Source organism: Ranitomeya variabilis, chromosome 3 (assembly GCF_051348905.1).
Source record: "Ranitomeya variabilis isolate aRanVar5 chromosome 3, aRanVar5.hap1, whole genome shotgun sequence".
NCBI lineage: Eukaryota > Metazoa > Chordata > Amphibia > Anura > Dendrobatidae > Ranitomeya > Ranitomeya variabilis.
In genome coordinates this window covers 46,740,723-46,759,605 of record NC_135234.1, presented here as the reverse complement: position 1 = coordinate 46,759,605, position 18,883 = coordinate 46,740,723, and the positions used below count along the sequence as shown (strand labels likewise).

At 42.2% G+C, this 18,883-nt stretch overlaps 1 protein-coding gene across 2 annotated transcripts in view; it reads left to right on the top strand.

Annotated features, from left to right (window-relative positions):
• The first annotated feature begins 1,656 nt into the window (after positions 1-1,656).
• NCAM2 (neural cell adhesion molecule 2) overlaps positions 1,657-18,883 on the top strand; it is a 585,384-nt gene continuing 568,157 nt past the window's right edge. For both annotated transcript variants that reach the window (XM_077294013.1, XM_077294012.1), the window contains exon 1: positions 1,657-2,129. In XM_077294013.1, coding sequence (XP_077150128.1) covers positions 2,078-2,129 — 52 coding nt within the window. In that variant the 5' untranslated portion in view covers positions 1,657-2,077. The remainder of the gene's footprint in view (positions 2,130-18,883) is intronic.

Sequence of the window (18,883 nt, the reverse complement as noted above, 5' to 3'; positions counted from 1 at the left end):
CTATTTGGGGCCCCCTGCGCTGCCTGGGGCCATGTGCGCTTCCTGGGGCCCGTGTGCTGCCTGGGGCCCTGTGCGCTGCCTGTGGCCCCTGTGCGCTGTCTGGGCCCCCGTGCTCTGCCTGGGGCCCCGTGTGCTGCCTGGAGCGCCGTGTGCTGCCTGGGGCCCTGTGTACTGCCTGGGGCCCCTGTGCTCTGCCTGGGGCCCCATGTGCTGCCTTGGGCCTTGTGCTCTGCCTGGGGCCCCGTGTGCTGCCTGGGGCCCCTTGTGCTGCCTGGGGCCCCCTGCGCTGCCTGGGGCCCTGTGTGCTGCCTGGGGCCCCTGTGCGCTGTCTGGGCCCCTGTGCTCTACCTGGGGCCCTGTGTGCTGCCTGGGGCCCCGTGAGCTGCCTGGGGCCCTATGCGCTGCCTGGGGCCCCTGTGCGCTGTCTGGGCCACCGCACTCTGCCTGGGGCCCGTGTGCTGCCTGGGGCCCCCTGTGCTGCCTGGGGCCATGTGCGCTGCCTGGGGCCCGTGTGCTGCCTGGGGCCCTGTGCGCTGCCTGGGGCCCCTGTGCGCTGCCTGGAGCCCCATGTGCTGCCTTGGGCCCCTGTGTGCTGTCTGGGCCCCCGTTCTCTGCCTGGGGCCCATGTGCTGCCTGGGGCCCCCTGCGCTGCCTGGGGCCATGTGCGCTGCCTGAGGCCCGTGTGCTGCCTGGGGCCCTGTGCGCTGCCTGGGGCCCCTGTGCGCTGCCTGGGGCCCGTGTGCTGCCTGGGGCCCTGTGCGCTGCCTGGGGCCCCTGTGCGCTGCCTGGAGCCCCATGTGCTGCCTTGGGCCCCTGTGTGCTGTCTGGGCCCCCGTTCTCTGCCTGGGGCCCATGTGCTGCCTGGGGCCCCCTGCGCTGCCTGGGGCCATGTGCGCTGCCTGAGGCCCGTGTGCTGCCTGGGGCCCTGTGCGCTGCCTGGGGCCCCTGTGCGCTCTCTGGGCCCCATGCTCTGCCTGGGGCTCCGTGTGCTGCCTGGAACCCTATGTGCTGCCTGGGTCCCGGTGTGCTGCCTGGGGCCCTGTGTACTGCCTGGGGCCCCTGTGCTCTGCCTGGGGCCCCATGTGCTGCCTTGGGCCCCGTGCTCTGCCTGGGGCCCCGTGTGCTGCCTGGGGCCCCATGTGCTGCCTGGGGCCCCTGTGTGCTGCCTGGGACCTCATGTGTTGCCTGGGGCCCCATGTGCTGCCTGGGGCCCTGTGCGCTGCCTGGAGCCCCCTGCGCTACCTGGGGTCCTGTGCGCTGCCTGGGGCCCCTGTGTGCTGCCTGATCTACAGCAGCTGGGGTATATTCTGACCTGGAGGGATATAATCTGGCCTAGGCCACTTTAACCCCGCGTATATTCTGGGCGGGGGGTTAAACTGGCCTGTTACACCGGGTTGTGAGGTAGCAAAACAGTAAAAATGCTAACAAGGGTGTCAATACTTTAGCAAGCCACTGCATCTATGTATCTGTTATCCATTCTAGAAATCTAAATCCTTTTCCTAGAGACATTTCCATCTCACATCCCTTTTGTCCAGTGTATCTGAGGCCAGTCCTGGCTTTCTCTGCAGCCCCCAGAACAAGTTTGCCTAAGTTTGCGCTGGTCTCTCACACTGGGGGAGGGTCCGCGTCAGGAGGGAGGGGGCAGGGCACAGACAAGGGCTTCTGCAGGGACAGTCAGAGCCTCCAGATCACACAGCTGCCGGCACAGACAGGGGCCGTCTCCGCACAAGTTCACTCTTTGCAGCTTCTTCTCTCTCTTTTTTGCATTGCCAGAGGCTGCAGCGCGGACGAATCCCTGAGCCAGGAGAGGGTGACGCGCTTCTTGCGGATGAACACCTTAGCCGCCTGGTGGCTGATATAGAGCTGCAGTCAGCTGGCTCCCCATCACTTTGCCAGGGCTGGAGCTGCGGGCTGCGTGCGAGGAGCCGGCTGTGTCTGTATTCTGCAGCCACTCCACTTCTTACTCATTGTGTATGCAACAAGAGGAGCAGGTGGGAGCCGGCACAGCCTCACAGTCTGCCATTAGCAAGAACTAGCTGGGAACTAAGGAGCTGTCCAGCACTGGAACCTGCTGAACATGAACCTCCCTCATCTCTACCTGCTTGGATTACTGGTCACCAGCGGGCAAGGTAGGAAGCGCTGACATCCATGAACTAAGCCCAAGTCATCCATCATCCTGGCTGATCCCTGCCTGTACACTGCTGGATACAGTCATTATGGCATTAGTAGTGCTTCATTGTAACAGTGCATTATCTCCCCATGAGATCCCTAGAATGCGTCATATATGTGCATTTCTACTATATATACTGTATATATATATACATATACACTATATATAACTTGTGTTATGCAATTAGACTGAGCTCTATGTCCTCCTCACATGTATATGGCTTCACCATTTCAATATAGTATCAACATATTAATATTATAACTGTCTATGACTCTCCCCCCCCACTATGTTTGCCTCCCTCTTTTGCCTTCTTATTCCTATAAGACTCATTAAAATGATAAATACAAGCCATAATAGTTAATTTGACACCCATTTTAAGTTGTTTTCCGATGCTGAGGGGCTGGAAAGCTGAGGTTGTAATTATCAAGTCACCAGCACCAAAAAAAAAAACAAGTTCTGCATGTTAATGGGAGGGAGAAAGCACCGAGGTTGAGGAGTTCTGGTTTTCAGACAGCAGGGGGAGCTAGAGTTCTATGTTTGGAGTAACAGAGTCTAGTTTCCTTCTTCCTTGCCTTATAACTATGTGTTAGGATAAGCTTTGACACTCTCCAGGACTGTCTTCTATCATTTCTGGAGCACACCTTGACATTTTGGACACAAAGCTTTTCATTTCTTCATACAGAAAGAAGGGCAGATATTCAAGTCATATGCCATGAGCCTGGCACAACAGAAGACCCCAATAGAGACCCAATCTCAGAGACCCCAGTATAAAATGGCTTACTGATGACTATTTTATCTACAGTATCATGTAGCTTGACTTACCCATGGATGTGCTGCTTTGCTATCATTTCTGCATTGCATATGCAAATAAAAGCATAAAATGCTATAAAATAGTAATAATCAGTGAGACAATGGAAATGTCAGCTAACTTTAATCATGTCCAATAATACATTGAGCCGTAGCAAGTCTGCAGACCTGACCTGTCACTGGCAGCCTACTGAGACAGGGGCTTAGAAACCAATTAGTGTTTTGGGGAAGCAAGAACTTGCTGGCATAATGAGATGTTCGAACCTGATCCATTAATATTTCAGCAGAATGTGATCGTGAAAACAAAAGTGCCGGCCATTTAATGGTCAGCTAGTGACTCTGTGCATGCCAGCGGTACGGGGCTGCCTCTCTATTAGCATAGTGGTGATTTCAGGAGAATTAATGCAGGCTCTGGAACCATCCGATGCTTCTGTTTACTCAACCAGGCTGCTGGTCTACACTGCTCCTGCTCCATTAATACGACAGTAGGGAGCCATGAAACGCTCGTTTACAATCATTGATTGTGCATTCGGCGTAAAAAGATCAAACCTCGAGTTTAGGCAAACGCAGAGAGAAGTGAGATCACTAGCGGCAAGCAACCAGAAGACTTAGTCAACCATGGGCGGGTTGTTGGTCTGTTTTCCATCATTGTTTACAAATAAAAGTATCTATCTGGAGTTAAAGAAAAAAAAAAGATAGACAATTAATTAATTCTTTAATTAGCAACATGGTTTTCACTGGCAGATTGGAATGATTAATTATTAAAAACAATCTTATCAAATCAGAGTCAACTTTTTATAGGGATGTATATATGTTGTGTATATTAAATATTTTATTATCATACTATAAATAATAATGATAAATATTTTAAGCTACCATGGGTATTACCATTTTGATTACCATTTTTATCATTGTCATCCTCATTAATAAAATAAAATAATAATATATTCATAAAATAAAATAATAATATATTATTATAGAGATATTATTATTGATTAGATCAGTCTCCATATGACAAGCAAACACATGCATTATATATATATATATATATATATATATATATATATATATATATATATATCTTCAAAATGTATATACAGATGGATGGATATGCAGATAAATATAAATAATGGAGGCAGCATATCACTAGTGTTATATTGAAAAATAAAAAAATGTAATGGCTCTTGAAATATCCTTATTTTTCAATGTATCTGTATTGGTTGTGCTTCCTCAATTTTATTGGAGGTGTGTTTTTTTTTACCTGGGAGGCTTTACGCCCCTTTTTTTCCTTTTTGCTGGTGCTCAGCTGCACTCATATTTTTGATATTTTAGATAGATAGATAGATAGATAGATAGATAGATAGATGGATAGATACAGTACATGGTCTTACAAATGTGTTGTAATCCATGGTCTGTAGATCCATGTAATTGCTATTGACATGTAAGAGTTGCTCCACATCATTTTTGTATGAAGATGCTACATCACCATCGTCACCTTCCTCCTCCTCCTACTGGTCATCATCATCACCGTTGTTTTGCAGTTTTTAATTATTTACTTTTTTCATTCTTTGTATACATCCATTCTACAACTTCTTTGTCTTCATAATGTTCCTATCTCATATCACTATCATTTAATCCATTTTTCCCACCTGCGTCTAGTTCCAGGGCAGGACTAGTGCACTTGTTTTCCTTTCCGCCAATATGTTCCAAAGTTGCTGTGCTTAGATTGTAACCACTCAAATTACTCCCTATTCCCAAGGGAACTCAAAATCCTCAGAACTCACGAGAGGCGTTTTCTCAGGAAGCTTTTATATTGGCTTCTTGTGGATTGACTTTGATTGCATTGATCTTTTTGGAGTTTGAGAGCAAATCAGGAGAAACCCCCAAACAACACACCGCACAAAATTCCAGCAGAAGTTGTCCTGGATGGATTTGTACCCCAGAAGTTGTCCTGGATGGATTTGTACCCCAGACCCTAATACTGCGAGTCATTGAGCCCCCACATTACCATATGTGACACTATAATGGATATTTTGTCCCCATACGTTCTGTAGTGTTATTGTTCTCTTGAGACACCCAAAAGGAGCTGAAGAATTGTAATTAACATTTTGATGAAACATTCCAGAACACGTGCATTATTTCTTTTCAGATTCATGTTCAATTACTTATTTGCAATTTGGAGTCACCATTATGTTATAACAGTCGTGGGTCTCATATAGGTGGATAACTCTGAGTTTAATCAGTATGTGCAAGATGTATTCTTTTGGGGTCATTGCTTTTTACATAAATTCTTCAGTTCTGATGGGATTTTACCAGTGGGCATAAATTATAATGATTTAAATCTGTATTATTGTAGCAAGCATCACTAGGAAAAGTCTACAATATTCATATCATGTCCCAAAATGATGATGTAACACTTTCTCTAATGACCACGAATGAAGATAAGGAGTGGGTCATCTACTTTGGAAAATCCCTTTTTGTATTAGGGGTCTATGCCGATAGGCTAATCACAGGGTATCCTGCTGTCAGAATCCATGCAGCAGATGTTCAATTTACCTACAGTGCCTCCTCAGGGAGAATCAGGCACTACACAGACATACATTGAAATAAATGGGCCGTTTGGGTAATGCAAAATTGTGCTTGGTCCTTCAGGGCAGGTGAAGATGTTCCCCACCATGGTTAATAGAAGAGACATTTTACATGATTATTAGAGATGGGTGGACCCCTGGGTGTTCGGGTCCGGTGGGTTCGGCCGAACTGTTAAAAAAAGTTCAGGTACCAGAACAGTACCCGGCCCGGACCCCATTCACTTAAATTGGGGGCCCACACATCCACTGTATGCCTTGCTGTCCTGTGCATGACAGCACGGCAAACACCGCTTCTGATCGGCGGTGAAATCATCCCTGCTGGTCAGAGAGCCGCGGTTCCCATGCTGTCAAAAAGACAGCGTGAGCGCTCAGCTGTGATCGAAAGTATAAAGTTTACCTCCGGTTACTAGTGTCAACTGATGGGACTACAGCTCCCATCATCCAACATCTGTTGCCACTAATAACAGCAAGAGCAGCAGTGGCTGATGGGTGTATTCATTAGCTGGCTTCTGTGCTGTAAATAAATAATAAAAAAATACGGAGTGGGTTCCCTTGTATTTTTGATAACCAGCCAGGCAAAAATCACAGCTGGGGACTGCAACCCTCAGCTGTCATCTTCAACAAGGCTGGTTATCAAGAATGGAGGGGTCCCCATGCTGTATTTTTGAATAATCTAAATAAATAATTTTAAAAATTGCATGGGGTCACCCCATTTTTGACGACAAGCCTTGCTAAAGCAGACAGCTGGGGGCTGGTTTTCTCAGGCTGATAAGGGGCCATGGATATTGGTCCCCCCAGCCTAAAAATAGCAGCCTGTAGCTGCCCAGAAAAGGCACATCTATTAGATGCGCCAATTCTGGCTCTTTGCCATGCTGTTCCCATTTGCCCTGTAGCGGTGGCAAGTGGGGTTAATATTTTTGGGATTGATATCACCTTTGTACTGTCAGGTGACATCAAGCCCACGGCTTAGTAATGGAGAGGCGTCTATAAGGCACCTATCCATTAGTAATCCTATAGTTATATGGTGAATAAAGACACAGCCAGAATAAAGTCCACTTTTACTTTTTTATTTAAAAATAACAAACACAGTTATACTCACCAAACACCTTTTCCATCAAAGCCCTCGTTGTCCTGTAATAAAACAAAAATAAAAAAACAACAATATGCCTCACCTATCCGTCGTTCTGTCCCATGCTGTAATCCATGTCTGGAGGAAAAACAGTTTTCAACCTGGACGGTGCCAAAATACGACCTTCCAGGCTAAGAACCACTGGTGAATGAGCTGCTGCGAGTGCAGACTCAGTGACCGGCAGTGACATCATCGAGGTTACCTCCAGTCACTGAGGCTGTGTTCTCAGCCAGGCTCACCTCAGTGAGATCCCCACTAGCACTGTGAAAAAAACTCTTATTCTTGCCTTGTCTTTGTTTGCCATATAACTATTAGTTAGTAATGGATAGGTGTCTTATAGACGCCTCTCCATTACTAAGCTGTGTGCTTGATGTCACCTGACAATACAACTTTTTGTATTGTATTTTTATGGGTTTGTGTTCAAGTCCGGGCACAGTTCTGGTACCTGAACGGAACTTTGAACTAAAGTTTGGTCGAAATCAACGAATCTGAAAATCTACGGGTCCGCTCATCCCTATTATCAACTAAGAATTCTACAGTAAAGAATTTAATTATAAAGGTTTTTCAAATCAGGCAACCCCTTTAAATATATATGAAGGTTTATAGAAAGGTGTATCTTCCTATCAATACACCAGTTCTACAGGGAAAATAAAATGCATATTCATAGGGAGGCGCTACCCGTTGCCGTTCATTAAATTAATTCAAGTAATTGACCATGAGATGTTGCTTGTGGTTTGGCAAGATGGCACATTATGGGAAGAGGAATTAAGTGTGCAGTAATGAATGTCATAGACATCTTATTTGCTTGTAGACAACAATAGATGATGCAATCACATAAGGTCATAGCAGGACTTTAATACAAGCTGACGTTATTTTCAGTAACAAGGGCAACTCCAGTTACACTGGAAATGAAGGCTATCAGTACCTAAATACAGAGAGCTTGGGGCAGCACTTTAAATCAAAAGCAAGCCTTTTTCACCTAGGCAATGTTTCAGCTTCTGGGAGCCTTCCTCAAGGGCTAAGCACACAGCTGGTGAAAGGTGGTATAAATAAAATAAAAATAAAGTGAAACTCTGGAAAATGAAAAGGCTTGCTTTTGATTTGAAGTTCTAGCTAAGCTTTCATAGTTAATTTGCAGTTGGAATGTTTGAATCAAGTTCGGTAAGGTGGCCATCAGTGGTTAAGCATACGGTCTCAATTCTTCTGATGGTCTTTATAGTACACAAACAAGAAAATGGGATTATGGAAAAAAGAACATGGCAAAATAAATCTGGTTATGCTTCACCATAGACTAAAGATTGTCACTGTCTGATAAGGAATGAAAGCATAAGTTCTCAAGTGGGGTAGGGGAAGCAAAGTGACTGACATTATTTCTTATATTTGTAAAGAGAATCTGTTAGCACAATTTTTAAAATAAACACATGGCTGTATTATAGATTAAATTTATGCTCTGTGGGTCTTCTTTAATCATCATTTGAAGTTTTTGGCAAATTCGATTTCGGTGCACAAGGGCTGGACTGTGTACTGGGCCTTTTTCCCCCCGTCTGTTATTCCTCGGCCCCTCTGCCTGCCTCAAGTCTGTGATTCCCTGGCCCTTCCGCCTGCCTGCAGTCTGTGATTCCTCAGTCCCTCCGCCTGCCTCCAGTCTGTGATTCCACGGCCCCTTCGCCTGCCTGCAGTCTGTCATTTCTTGGCTCCTACGCCTGCTTGCAGTCTGTGATTCCATGGCCCCTTCGCCTGCCTGTAGTCTGTGATTACTCAGTCCCTCCGCCTGCCTCCAGTCTGTGATTCCACAGCCCCTCCGCCTACCTGCAGTCTGATTTCTTGGCTCCTACGCCTGCCTCTAGTCTTTGATTCTCTGGCCCTTCCGCCTGCCTGCAGTCTGTGATTCCTTGGCTCCTCCGCCTGCCTCCGATCTGTGATTCCTCAACCCCTCCACCTCCCTCCAGTCTGTAAATCTCCGGCCACTCAGCCTGCCTCTGATCTGTGATCTCTTGGCCCCTCCTCTTGCCTCCAGTCTGTGATTCCCGACCACTTCACCTGCCTCCAGTCTCTGGATAATCTGCTTCCTCTCTTGGAAATCTCAGCAGTGACCTGTCATTCAAAGACCGGAGGCAGCAGAGGGGCCGGAATCGCACACAGGGAGGAGAAGGCCCAGTGCACGGTCTAACTCCTGTGCACCGAAATCTAATTAGCAGAAAACTTCAAATGTTGATTAAAGAGGAACAAAGTGGACATCTTCACAAAAGTTGTCAATGTAATCAGTATTACAATGCCATTAAAGCCATGTCTTTACTTTCCATTACAATATTGTGCTGACAGGTTCTCTTTAAGATCTATTCCACCACTGTCGTGACTGCATGAATTAAATATGTTGTATATTGTAAAATAATAGTTGTGGTGATAATAATAATAATAATAATAATAATAATAATAATAATAATAATAAATACACCAAGTAACTAGTATAATGTGAGTTTAAAATCTTGGACACTTTTAGCAATTTTTTTTATTTTGAGTTATTTGTTAAATTTTGTACTTTCTGTATTTGTTTTGTCATTTTAGGTAGAACTTCTTTGTGTTCCATTTATTTTTCCTATGGGTATATTCCCATGGTCAGGAAATGCTGCAGGTTGGACGCTGCATACATCCGCAGCAGCCATCCTGCAGCGGCCAGATGTTACAGCATAGAGGATGGGATTTGAAGAAATACCATCTCCACTATTCGTTTACAGATGCCTCTGGCTTCCCTGTAGAGACGGACAGGCGGCGCGTCTTTCCAGACCGCAACATCTCTGTCTCCACAAGATAAATTTCCCATCCAATGTATTTGGCGCGTTGATTCAGCATGGTTCAATGAACACATGCAGAATCATCTGCGTTCAAATGCCAGCTGCGCTTTGGACGAAGTGGACATGTGCTGCCTCCAAAGTGCTGCCGGTTCCTCCTGACCGTGGGAACATTCCCTTACAGCAAATGGCCCTTGTACTTTCAGACAACTTGATCTAATTTGGTATCTTATGTGATAAACAATTTGATTTTCATTTTACTTAATGATATTGTCTTACCCTCTCAAAAAAATAACTCCAAGTTGCCAGCTAATACGTGGCTCCCATATGTCTGACTTGCTGTCTGCTGCCTGTTGTCAATTGTAATCCATGTCTAGCTCCAAAGAAGATGACATTTATTATGTGAGGCAGGATGAGTCTTTTTCTCTTTTCTTTGCTCCTGCTCTCCAGTGAAACAGGCATACATGCATATAGGCTTAAGAAATAGGTAAACAGTGCGATTTATTAGAACAATGTTCTTGCACCTACGAGTATAATGCTGGAAAATTGCTAATAAAGAGGAGCCACTCACACAAAAGAGTGATAGAGAATGTGTATATTTGACCTGTATGTGCACAAAATGCAATTTTAATTTTCAGTATAGAAAGATGGAAGCAATCATGCATTTTATTAGGTTTTGCATTTTAGATGGTATCAAAAAAATAGATCTTAAAAGAACCTTGAATATGTAAAGAAACTTAAGAGAAAGTGTTTGCAGTAGAGTTAGCAGTTAGTAAAGTAAAGGCCCCATCTCACTTAGCGATGCTAAAGCGATCCCGACAACGATACGACCTGTCAGGGATCGTTGCTGCGTCGCTATGTGGTCGCTGGTGAGATGTCAAACAGTGAGATCTTCCCAACGACGCAGCAGCGATCTCACTGTTTGACATCTCACCAGCGACCTGTAGCGACCTGCACAACGATGTCACATGGGAGCTATTATGACGATTCAGTGTCTGAGTCGTCAATGAGGTCGTTGGTAAGGTGTCAAACACAGTGATGTGTGCTACCCAGCGGGACCTCAACGATCAAAAAAAGGTCCAGGCCATTCCGACACGACCAGCGATCTCACAGCAGGGGCCTGGTCGCTGCTACGTGTCACACATAGCGAGATCGCTACTGAGGTCGCTGTTGCGTCACAAAACTTGTGACTCAGCAGCGATCTCGCTAGCGATCTTGCTTAGTGAGACGGGGGCTTTAGCATGCCTATTTTTGATATGGACAGTCACTATAATTTTTTTGCCTAGCCATATGTATAGCAATACTTAAAAGCCTTCTTAAACCAATGCAAATGTTAACAGATTAATGCAAAATACACATCTAAATTAAAACTTGGCCTACACATATGCATTGTCTAATTATTTTCTTTATAGTCATTTTCACAGTATGGCTTCTACATTGAAGTGATTGGAAGTGTGGCAGTATCTCTGTGACTCACAATACATTTCCCACACACCAAATGTGTCATCTATGTGTAAATTATCCGAGCTTCCATAGGAATCAGTTGGCAAATATTCAGTAGTGTGATTATTATTAGTAATGAGCGAACATGCTGGGATAAGGTGTTATCTGAGCAAGCTTGGATTCTAACGTGCTCAGAAAATATGTTCGAGTCCCCGCGGCTGCATGTCTCTTGGCTGTTCGACAGCCACAACACATGCAGGGATTACCTCTTTGTTAGGAAATTCCTGCATGTGTGGCGGCTGTCGAGCCGCAGGGACTCGAACATTCTATTTGAGCATGCTGAAGTCACTCAGTTAGAATCCAAGCATGCTCGGATAGCACCTTATCCAACCACATTCACTTATCACTAGTGATTACTATTCTACAACCGGAATAAAGAAGATCGAGAAAATGCAGATGGAGACTATACAGTATGGTCAACTGAGATTGCCCACAATGATATTTGTTATAGTCATTGGACGTTGTAAACACAAGGGGAGCTCTATCTTACTTTATGCTGGAGGAAGTTGTATATGTGGCAGTGCAAGAAGGATTCATGCATATTGTGAAGCATAAGTAGGAAATAAAATCTAGACGAAGCAGTCTTACAGTTTAAGTAGCTCAGCCTTCTCTTCATTGTTGGTCATAATGGCTGTATGTATGTATGCTTGTATGTATGTAGCAGGAGACTCAGATTAACCCTTTACAAGCAGCTTTGACACTCTGGATTAACCCTTGATAAGCAGCCATGTCCTCCTATAGTAGATTATGCGCTTGAAGCATCTATATACACTTTTTTAAGTGATCCTCAACAAGATTCAATGTCCTCCTTTTGTAGACATTGTTTTACAGCAGTTATTTCTTCTTTCTTTAGCTCGCCGATACATTTCAACAGGATATCCTACATAGACATTTGCCTTATTTATACTTCAGTATTCCCTTGCCACCATAAGTCCCCTATTAAACCAGATCTGTACACAATGTTCAATCTAGAATTCATAAACTATAGAAAATCAGCTTCCCTCTTGCACAAGTGAATCCCAAGATTTTACTCTTACTCTGGTATTATAAAAGTAAAGCCTATAGTCCCCAGGGAAATCACCTGATGTACTGATCATATATATTTGAGAAAAGTCTCATGATTTCATCAATCTATTTTTTTCTCTGTTTTTCTAAGATGTGAGAAAGACCTTCATTTCATGGAAGTAAGCTGCCATTTCAGTCACAACCCATTGGTCAGGTGTGGAGCTGTTAGTAACAGACAATAGCCAAGTTTTTTCTAAGCCTGTGTGCCCAAACTTTTTCTTTAACAATTGATGTATGGAAAGATTGAGAAACACAATATCAATGTCTGTTCTCAGTGAGCTTCCAAATAGTAAGATACACATAGTAGCATCCAGTATTATTCCTGCATATTGGCATTCTCCCTGGACAAATGACAGCATTTTGCAATCTATTGTGAAGCAGTTCCATAATGATGGACGTGTGCAGATCTGGAAAATAATGCTTACTAAAATGTTGTTACCAATATGTTCTTCCTTTCTTTTTGACTAGGCATATCCCAAAAAGCATAGTTCCAGAAGACCACCTTTTAAGAAAATATTATTTTGAAACAGTCTGTTGATAGATGTACAGCAGATGACATAAAGGTGCTATTGAAATCGCATTCTCACCAGATGTCGGTAACAATCCATCCAATCTACATAGGCAAATAAATCAAACGATGGTTGTCCGTAAATTAATTTATGCATAATATTGAGAAATGACACGGCGAAAAAGTATTGAGCATACTTACTAAAATGTAATATTTTTGAAAAGGCCTTTGCTGATAATTACAGCTTCAAGACTCTAGGGAGACCTGGGTGTGAGTTTGACCAATTCTTCCAAAAATAAACACTCTTCAAACTTCACTCTTGGTGTCTTTTCAGGGGGTGATATGCAGTGCCTTTTGGTCTCCAAACATGGTGTGTATTATGGCATCCAAAGAGTTCAATTTTGGTTCTCTTCTGACCAGATTATATTCTCCCAATATTTCACAGATTTGTCTAAATATTGTTGAACAAATTTTAAACATGCTTGAACATGCTTTTTGTTCAGTAATGGAGTGTTGCGTGGTGAGCTTGCATACAGGCCATGGAGGTTGAGTGCATTACTTATTGTTGTCTTTGAAATAATTGCACCTTCTGATTCCAGGTCTTCTGAAGTGCTCCACAGGTGGTCATTGGCTCTTGGATAACTTTTCTGATAGTTATTTTCACCCCTCTGTCTGATATCTTGTGGGGAGCACTTAATCGTGACCGGTTAATGGGGAAATGGTGTTCTTTCTGCTTGCAGATTAAGGCCCCAACAGTGCTCACTGGATCTTCAGTAGTTTAGAAATGCTTCTTTAACCAATACCATCAGTATGTTTAGCAACAATAATGTTGCGAAAGTCTTAAGACAGCTCACAAGTTTTACCTATTAACCCATTATGAGAGGTTTCTTGTGTGGCACCTTAATAATGAGACACCTTTTTATAGGCCATCAGTTGAACCAGCCGATATTTTTCACTAAGTGGCAGGATTGCATTCTAATTACTGTTAGATTTCAGTTGGTGTCATGACTTTCCATGGCTTTTTGCACCTCTCTTTCTTTGTGTGGTCAATACTTTTTCCCGTGTGATTTCTTATTATTACACATAATTTATGGACATCTATGGTTTGATTCCTATGCCTGTGTGGATTGGAAGGGTTGTTCCTGGCATCTGGTAAGAATTTCATGTCAATAGCATTTCTAGAAATGTATTTACTTAGAAAATTGGTGATTTTTTCAGTACACATTTCACCCAATGTATATACAGCATGTAAAGCCACTCGGTGGTTGTGAAGTGAATTGCGAACCTTTGCAGGACTTGTGTGAAATTATGCTACTTAAAGGGGTTATCTGTGATCATTTTTTTTTCTTTCATGGGCCTAAGAACTTACAGGCAGGTACTACTTAACTATTTGCCTGTTGTGCCCGGTGCTGATCTCTGCTGGCTCAGAGCGGTCATGGAGTGCTTCAGCCGCTTCCTGTGACATCTCGTCAACAGAACAGTTGCTTCTCTTCCACTCTGCTCTGTTAGTGGTGCATAACTGTCAATGTTATACTGATTGACAGTCTCCAGCCCTCTACATAACTGCAGGGAGCCGGACGAGGAAGACCTGCTCCGTTGATGTGAAGTGCAAAATTGCCAACGGGAGAAGTCTGTGATCACTCTGAGCCAGCTCCAGGTAGAACAGGCAGGATGATAGAAATCTTAGCACTTTCTTAGCCCCATGAGAAAGAAATAAATTAGTCCCCAACAACCTCTTCAAATTCAAGAAAAGATAAAAAGTTAGACATTCTTTTATTCTCATAATTTATTTTATATGAACACAATACAGATGATGATTTAGAAAATCTATATATCTATCTATCTATAAATCTATCTATCTATCTAGTAGAAGTGTAGCTCTAAGGGATGGCAGAGCTAGTAGTTCTGCAATCATCAGGTTGTATTTGTGACCCAAGAATACAGACATTTCTGTTTATGAATGTGGCTTGCACCAAAACAACCCTATTTAGATTGATTTAGTGCAACAAAATTGTTGCATTTAAATACATCCTTACATTTTGCATTGGGGTACAGGAGCACCACTGGCTTGTAGTAAGATTATATGGAAACAGCAGTAGAATATCTTATGCTGTGATTTTTTTTATCCGGGATTTGTGATATTACAGTATTTCAGTGCAGTGCTTTGAGATACATGAGATATAAATGTTATTCAGAGTTAAGGTCAATATGTCAGGACAGCTGAATGTCTTATTCAGTAGTTTTTTCTGCTTTTATTTCTTTTCATGTTCTACAATATTTTCTAGCTTTCATCATTCCCTTATAGCACATCATGTTTAGTTGTGTCATACAGTAAATTTACGTGTAAAAGACTGTGGTTTTGATTTATAAATTAAACTTCTATATTATTTCAATTGAAAATGTATCATATAAACATTTCTAGTCCGCTATCAAATTGTATATTTCCTTGGACATATGATCCCAAGTTGACCCCAAATTCCATCAAGGCTTATTTCAGGAGAAGCCCTTGTTGGAGTTGCCGTCTTAGTCTCTTGATTTGAACTCTATGGAAAATCTTTGATGTGATTTGAAGATGGCTCCAGCTCACAAACCCAAAAATATTACCTGGAGGCCATTGCCCATGAGGAATGAGCTAAGTTTCTTCCGAAACGCTGTTAGAAGCTGATGTTTGATTATCCATCACTGCATCTTATTTGTAGCAGGTTGTAACAGCCAGAGGGCCTCTACTAAGTGTTAAAGAAGATTGTCATGAAGGGGCAAATAATTGTGAGACTTCAGTAGACAGTAAAAGTGACATTTTGTGGAGAATTTGGAGAAATCACTTGTTATAGTTATTATTTGTGGTGAGCTATTTAACTGATTCTTGTTTATTTGATTGATTTATTTTAAACAGTTTAAAATTTGGCAATTTTGTTAATAAACCAATACTCAATGGGGATTGAATAGTTTTGATTGTAACTACAGCAGCACGTTGGCTCATGGGTTAGCACTGTTCCTTTACAGCACTGAGGTCCTGGGTTCAAATCCCACCAAGAACAACATCTGCAAGGAGTTTGTATGTTCTCCCCATTTTGCCTGAGTTTTCTCCCACCCTCTAAAGACATACTGATAGACAAGTTGGATGGTGAGCCCAGTGGTCACATTGATGATAATGATAATGAGAAATATGAAGATGCTATATAAACAAGAATAAACATAGTAGCAGCAAACAACAAGAACTTAATTGCATACACTTCCTATGTTGATGTCATTAAAGGAGTTGTCCATTAGTAGGACAACAACTTCTCAAACTGAATGTTTTCCTCCGCTAAAAGAAAAACACTTCTTTTCACCACCCTGGTCGGTGCCGTGGTGTCGGCAATGGTGTCGGCAGTGGTGTCAGCAATCATGTTCCTGGGGCTCACATGAGGTTGTTATGTCATATGTCCAATTAGCCAAAATTGTGTGAATCTGGCTGATTGGACATTGAATCAAATTTGGACATTGAATCGAATTTCAGCAAATGTTCCCATCTCTAGTAACAACGTGAATGTAGTCATTTCATTCTGTACTAGGCAGTAAAGTTGGGAGGAAAAGACGGCCAATGGCGGCACAGTGTCATCAATCTAGGACTGGTTAACTAAATGGAAACCTGTTGTTCATGATTTTGGTGAATCAGACCTATAAAACTGTGGTATAGCCACCAAAAATGATCCTTGGTTATATTTAATAGTCTACTATATAATTTTCTAAGGGTCACTTCCATCTTTCTGTCTGTCTGTCTGTCTGTAACGGAAATCCCAAGTCGCTGATTGGTCGCGGCAAAACAGCCACGACCAATCAGCGACGGGCACAGTCCGGCGGCAAAATGGCCGCTCCTTCCTCGCCGCAGTGATTGCCTGCTCCATAATCCCCTCCAGTCAGCCCTCACACAGGGTTAATGGCAGCATTAATGGACCGTGTTATGCCGTGGTGTAACGGACTCCGTTAACGCAACTATTAACACTGTGTGACCAACTTTTTACTATTGATGCTGTGTATGCAGCATCAATAGTAAAAAGATCTAATGTTACAAATAATAATAATTAAAAAAGGTTATTCTCACCTTCCCACGTCGCACGCTGTCCTCGACAGTGCAAGCGGCAGGTTCCGGTGCCAAGGATGCTATGCGAGAAGGACCTGCCATGACGTCACGGTCATGTGACCACGACGTCATCACAGGTCCTGCACTCATACCAACCCTGGGACCAGAAGCTGCTGCGTGCACCGCACACAGGCACCAGGACTTCAAGGGGCCTTCGGAAGGTGAGTATATGTTTATTTTTTATTTTAAGTCTTTTTTAACCACGCATATAGTGCCCACATTGCTATATACTATGTGGTCTGTGTTACATACTGTGTGGGCTCTGTTATATACTACATCTCTGTACTATATACTATGTAGCTGGGCAATATGCAATGTGACTGTGGAATATACAATGTGACTGTCCAATATACAACGTGGCTGTGCAATATACTACGTGCTCTGTGTTATATACTACGTAGCTGTGCAATATACTATGTGGCTGTGTTGGTTCTGTTATATACTACGTCGCCTGTGCAATATACTACGTGGCTCTGTTATATACTACGTGGCTGTGCAATATACTGCGTAGCTATGCAATATACTACGTGGATATATTATATACTATGTGGCTCTGCTATATACTACGTGGCTGACCAATAAACTACGTGCCTGTGCAATACACTATGTTGCTGTGCAATACACTACGTGGCTGTTTTATATACTACATAGCTCTGCTATATACTACGTATGCTGTGTTACATACTACGTAGCTCTGTTATATACTACGTAGCTATGTTATATACTATGTCGGTTGTGTTATGTACTACGTCACTGTGCAATATAGTACATAGCCTGTGCTATATACTAGCTACATATTCTAGAATACCCGATACGTTAGAATCAGGCCACCATCTAGTTTATCCATAGTTATCCAGATTTGTATTATCTGCCAGATACTGTAATTGAATTATTCAGTTACTTTAGGAGATAGATCACCTTGTATCTCTGCATACAAATAAGCACCCGGATCTATTAAACAGAATAACAGCATAGACACCTTCTCTATAAAACTGCATGAATAATCCAGCAACATAATGTACAGAACAGCAAAAAGGAGTATGCAAACATGATGGCAACCTAAAACAAAATGACAGATCTATTTACGGGATTGTTATACACGGGGTATTCTCTTTGATAATTTTCCACCTACAGACACAGTACAGGAGCTATTTTCATCTTTACAGAAAGACATATAAGAAGATCAACGCTATTAATTGGTATCAGTATGAATAAGAATGAATCATGCAAATCCATCTGTTTATAGTGATGAACATCCTGAAATATTGGATGGGAAGAAATGTGAGATAATGCGTAGATGGCTGAATTCCCATTCCCATTATCTATTCTAAATGTAACGTATAGATGGCTAGGCCATCCGAAGAGATTTTAATGTAGTGTCAGCTCTAAAATATTATAAGATTATTTGTATTATTATTTAGATTATTAGTAGTAGTTATTATTAGTAGTATTGTTGTTATTAGTAGTTGTATTGTTAGTGGTAGTAGTAGCAGTGATATTGTTATTATTGTTAGTAGTAGTGTTATTTTTGTTAGTACTAGTAGTATTGTGATTATTATTAGTATTTAGCAGCGTTTTATTATTATTATTATTATTAGCAGTAGTGTTATGTTTTTGGTAAAAATTATTTTAGATTATTAGTATTATTTTAAATTATTATTATCTCCGTTTTGTTTTTTTTATATATATATATATGTAAGACAACAAAAACTATTCATGATACAGCTGTGTAGATTTTAATAATCACAGTAATAATTTCTGTACATAAGCTCAGCATACAATCATCACAACAATAATGTATATAATATAGCAAATCAATAAAAAAAAAAAAAAAAAAAACAGTAATGAACAGTATCCCCATCCCTCCCTTTCTTATATCTGCATGTATGTTGCATGTAATTAAGAAAGAAAAACCTGTGGTATCAATTTACAAAGTTATAAGATACCTATATTCATGTCTGTGTTAGGAATTCAGTTTTTTTTTCTATAATAGAGCTAATAAAGTCTACTGAAACAGCAGTTCATGCCATCACAGGTCTGTGTTAGTAGATATGGACAAATGGTAAATGGCCCAAGGACTTGGACAAGATTCATGCTTATTGCAATTCAAAGAAGGAGAATGTTACCAACTATGCAAACTATAGGACTATTGCGCTCATTCTTCATACCAGCAAAATACCACTGAAGATCCTGCAGAGACT